General features: G+C 45.5%; 1 protein-coding gene across 1 annotated transcript; it reads right to left on the bottom strand.

The window, feature by feature from the left end:
• Positions 1 to 4,725: 4,725 nt before the first annotated feature.
• Positions 4,726 to 5,118, bottom strand: LOC106302501. The gene has a single exon (XM_013738999.1). The coding sequence runs from the start codon at positions 5,116 to 5,118 to the stop codon at positions 4,726 to 4,728; it is 393 nt and encodes a 130-aa protein (XP_013594453.1).
• Between the last annotated feature and the right edge of the window lie 243 nt (positions 5,119 to 5,361).

Raw genomic sequence — 5,361 nt, 5'->3', positions numbered from 1 at the left:
TTGGCACCTTGATCTTTCCAGTGTCAGATACTTTTGTCTCGGTGGTGCGAGTCGTGAAGGGCGTTTTTCACGCTTCCTCAAGCAAATGATCGATTTCAGGGGCGACGCTGGTAGTGTAATGGATATGGGATTTCACTGCCTTTACTTCCACAGCAGTCTTTGTTATGTAAACGCGAAGGTCGCGAATGTCAAGATTTTCGCCAGTAGTTTTTCGACCACGTTGGCGTTTTCTGTGAGTGATCTCGGCCTGCTCTTCGGCCAGCTTTTCCTGTTCAACCCAGAAGGTATTGTCCTCTTCTTCCGTCATGGGTTTACTGAACGGAGAGTCTTCTCGAGCCGTACGGCTTCTTGTTCTTCTCGGATGCATGTCAGCTTATTCTTCCGAATCATTGGAATTGTCGCTGGGATCCAGGTTGATTTGCCCGACTTCGTTATTCTTTGTATCCTTTGCGGGAGATGAAGGGTTTTCAGAGTTCTGGTTTTCGACAGGGGTATCTTCACTAGGGTTTTGTCCCGAAGGAATCTCCCGCGAAGTTCCAGGCCTACCGAGTGGAGTAGCGAAGTCGAGTCTTCTTCCGCGAACTTTTGTGGTTCCGCGAGGAAGGACTGCCCGGGTCCTTGCTGTCAAGGTTTCAAACTGTATAGTCAAGGAGCCTACGAGCTTAATTTGTTCTTCTGACCTCTTCTCATAGGCGGAGAAAATCTATTTAAACTCCTCAAGAGCCGCGGCGTTGGCTTTTGCGTTGGCCGCCGAGATCTCCGCTGCTGAAGTGTTGAGATTTTCATTTCTTCCTCCGTTGAGTGGATACCATCATGCAGGTTGTTCAGGTCGTCGGTTGACATGTCTGATCGAGCGTTTGTGGCCGAGAGTTAGATTGATCTATATCGTCCCCCTCCTTCTAGCGCCAAACTGTGGGAACCAAAATTTGCACTGTTGATTTCTGTTTAAATTAGGAAAGTTAGGAAAATCCTAATTTCCTAGAGGTCCCGGATATCTGCTAAACCACACGCCAAACAATTAGAAACACAAAAATATAGACGAAATTATGAGAATTGAAAAGAGAGCAAAAGGTGTCTTATTCTGAATCTTCGTATGAGCGTTACAACAACGTAAGAGCCTTGGCTACAAGAGCTGTCGGCGAGATCCCTAGTTCTAGCAACCTAAGACTACAGAAACCTAGTTGAGTCGCAGCTCGATAACAAAAACGGAAAGTTCTAAGTGCTAAGTTTGCTGTGAAAAAGTTCTCTCTTTGTGCCCCTTGCCTTGGACTTTTTATATGCTCCCTCTTAGGTCGGTTTATGCTTTCCCTTTCTGCCCTTAAGCCGACTTATCATCTTGCGGAAATATTCCATTTTTCTCGATCTTCATGATTATCTTTAGAAACTTGACATTTATCTTCGAAAACTTGGCATTTATCTTTTCCTGCGGACAAAGCGTAAACCATCATAGTGTTTGTGGGTTCTTTCCTGGTTAAAATCCTAAGTGGGCTTCTAGTCGCGTTTTAGGTCTCTTTGGGCCGTTTTTCGACTCGACGCGTTTGTTACGATTTTTTGGGAAAAATAAGTTTTCGCTGTTTTTATCATAAAGTCTTAACGATAACTCCGATCGAGGTGGAGTGAGAGGTGGTACAGCCGTGGTTCATAAGAGATAGCATTGAGGAGTAGGCGAGAATGCATGGATACGTAACATCCCGGTCGTAATACGTCAATCAGCGTTCGGGACTACCCGGTCTGATGGATTTGCGATTAAATGAGATGGGCTTGAAGTATATTGCAAATGTGTTTATGAACATGTATCCGCCCAAATAAAGAAAGGGCAAACAAGAAATTATAAGTGATGGTCGTATAATATATCAATCTGACGGCAATTCAGAAACCATCGACCATGTGGAAGCACGAGACCAGCCGAAGATTCTTACGGCTACAATCCTTCAATTTCGGTCAAGACATTTATGATTTTGGTCAAATCAAAGTCTTCGGTCAAGTCTTCCTTGGTTTTATAAGGTTCTAATTTCTATGTTTGACTAGTCTTTTGTATTCCAACCTTTTTGTATGCCTTGCCTATTATATAAAGGCTATTTGATCAATGAAATAAAATAAGCTTTGATTATTATTTTTGGAACCTTGAGATGGATTCTCACTTCTCGTTTCTTGGTGTGGTTAGCTCCAAGTAAACACCTCTTTCCCGTTGGACTTGTGCATCATATCAAGCAACGGATCGAGATTGCTTCTTTGTTGGGCCGGTGCGTCACATCCGGCAACAAATTGGCCTCGGGAATATCAGCAGCCTTCCGCATCTCCTGTACGACCCTTCGATCCACCATTTCTTCCTTTTTTGGACTTGTGCGTCATATCAAGCAACAATCGAAGCTCAATAGTATCAAGAGACTCTCCGCCCCGCTTGTGTCACCATTCAATCCACCAGTTCTCCCTTTTGGCGAGTTCATATCCCTTAAGTCCGATTGAGTGATCCTTCCCTAATTTAGGGCGTATCAAGGTCGGCATATGGCAACCCGTTTGGTTAACGGACCGGTCGCCATACGGCGACCGGTCCGAACGTTCGAGCGGTCGCCATATGCCGACCGGTTTGTACGCTCAACCGGTCGCCAATCTGTTCAGACGCCCGACCGGTCGGCATATGGCGAACGGTTAACGTGCTCAACCGGTCGCCATATGGCGACCGGTTTGGATGCTCGATCGGTCGCTATATGGCGACCGGTTCAGATGCTCGACCGGTCATCGTATAGCGATCGGGTCGTGTGTTTGTCTGGTTGTTCTCTTGAGCGTGTTTTCGGACAATTGGTGCTAGCTTTGGTGTTGCGGGTAAGACTTTTTAAGAATTTATCGTAAAAGTTTTTGTTAAAGTGTTTTACGAAAAATTACTTTTCCGAGAAGTATTTTTCCGAGGACATTCAGGCGTTAATTCCGTTGTTACCGTTTTTGACCCCAACACACATGTGAAGAAGTTGGAGACACAAGTGATTCAGGCAAGAAATGTTGTTAAGAGGCAAGATACCTTCATCTAGAGTAAAGGAGATGAAGCACTGAAGTACCACGTGAATGCCATCATAGAGGATGATTTCTAGGAAGTAGTTAAGGAAGATAAGCTTCAGGAGGGAGATTTCGAGTTGACCTCTATGAGTTTCAGAAGTTCACATCGGTATCGACCGACACAGAGAGAGGAACATCGACCGATGAAGTCAAATGAACACCGATCGATTCCTGCTGCTCAACATCGATCGACGATTCATACAGAGCCAGTTGCATCATGTGAGACAGTAAGAATCATGACCCATGAAGAGTTCAAAGCTAAGCACCCTTATCCACCCAAAACCTTTCCTGTAACCACGCGAGACATCGATCGGCACCCTGAGCCAGCCGCCGATCGACAGAGAGACTCAACCGACGATCGATAGTCACCTCCTAGCATCAATCGACGACCACCTATCTCCTACCGAATGCAACTACCTAAAATCGATGTAGTACGATTGAATGCACTCGGAAACCCATCTCAACCTTTCAGAGACATCAACAGACAACATCAGTGAGCAATTTGAAGATGCGCCAGAGCATATGCAAGTTGATCGGGCTACTGTGGGAAGTACCTTAAGGAAGAGGAAGGAAAAAGTTCCTAACCATCTGAAGAGAGGAGCTAATGATAAGGAAATGGATTGTTTCACAAAGAGGATTCTAAGGATCCCAATGGATAAGCCATTTGAGGAAGCTTACTTTATCAAAAGGTGTGGATGTTCTTAAGAGAGACTAAGGAGACTGAAGAAGACATTAGGAGAATGTTCCACCAGGTCAGAGAGAAGATGAGACAGAGGATTACACTGAAGAAGAAGAGTGATCCTGGAAAGTTTGTAATACCATGCTTGATAGGAGGCATTGACTACCCCAGTGCGCTCTGCGACACAGGTTCTTCAGTCAGCATTCTACCAATGGTGACTCCGATCAAGATGAAAAAAGAGCAGGTTCGATCCGATCTCGAAGGAGAGAGCTATGAGGATGGGATGAAATCAGGCTAATTGATCCAACTCGCCGAACGGGCGAATCGAACTGCTTCTTTGATCCAACTCGCCGATTCTGTGAGTTGGACGACTTGTTCGATCCAACTCGCCCATTGGGTGAGTTGGATGGTGCACTCAGTCTAACTCGCCCATTCAGACGGTGTGTTTGGTTTGACTCGCCCCATCGGTGAGATGGACGATATGGCTTTGTGGTTGTTTCGTTGTTTGGGATCCGTTTGTCCAAGGCCTGGAGTAACCTTTCTCGAAGACTTATCATGTGAATTCTTCTCGGAGTTGATACGAAATTCGATTTAGGTTTTTCCCGCTTTTCTTTTCTTTTGAGTTTTATCTCTCTTTGTCAAAGAAGACATTTTCGAGGAATTTTCTGACATTGATTCCGTTGAACCGATTTTGACCCCAACAGGGTCCATCAGCCTCAGAATGTTGACCAATTCAGGCTTCGAGGTAGGAGAGGTGGGAGATGTCTTGCCATGTGGACACTGTCATCCCTTCGGCTTTCTCCAGGGGCCGGTTTTGGTACCTTCACCGGTTCTTGCTTCATGCCTCCTTTCTAGGCTTTTGATAGTGTTTCTTTTCTCTATTAATTCTATCATTTCTGGTCCTGCTTCTGCGGGACCTTGGATCGACTCGCGACATCTTCTTCCCATTTTACTTGTGCTTAGCCTCGTGATATTACGTCTTCCATGGTTTTGCACTAATATTTGGTTAGCTCCTTGTATAGGTTCCCATCTTGTAGTAGGCTTCTCTTGAAGGATGAGATTGCGGTGGAGGCATTGCATTCGGGGATGGCTACCTCTTCTTGATTGAAGCGTGCTATATAGTTGCGCAGGGGCTCAGCTCGATGCTGGAGGACCTTGTAGAGATTGTCGGCTGTCTTCTCGAGGCTCTTGGTGCTTGCATACTGCTCTACGAACTTGTGCTTCAAGGTTGCGAAGGAGCATATCGACCCGTTGGGAAGGTTAATGTACCATTGTAACTCAGGTCCTGTCCAAGTTGATCTGAAATCCTTGCACATGGTAGCTTTCCTTAGCTCCTTTTGGACTATTACAGTGAGCATTTGTTGCTTGTATTGGGTTGTCTGGGTCATTGGTACCATCATACATCATCATGTTGGGGAATGAGAACTTCCTTGGCATCTCTACGAATGCCATCTCGTCAATATAGGGAGTATCGGTGTATGAATTGGGATCGCTTCTTTGGATCGAAGGAGCCACTCCCATAAGTCTTTCCACCATAGACCGGATGGTGTCGAAATACTTAGAGAACACCCACTCGCAGTCACAGAGGACTTCTTCGCAGTTACTCCTTTTGGTGTCTCCTCATCAGTTTC

Source organism: Brassica oleracea, chromosome C7 (genome assembly GCF_000695525.1).
Source record: "Brassica oleracea var. oleracea cultivar TO1000 chromosome C7, BOL, whole genome shotgun sequence".
Lineage (NCBI taxonomy): Eukaryota > Viridiplantae > Streptophyta > Magnoliopsida > Brassicales > Brassicaceae > Brassica > Brassica oleracea.
Note: the sequence above shows the minus strand (reverse complement) of the source record. Positions and strands in the feature narration are given on the sequence as shown.

What these genes read in the sequence shown, in the direction of transcription:
- LOC106302501 (XM_013738999.1), bottom strand. Translation starts at nt 5,118, where the DNA reads ATGACCCAGACAACCCAATACAAGCAACAAATGCTCACTGTAATAGTC.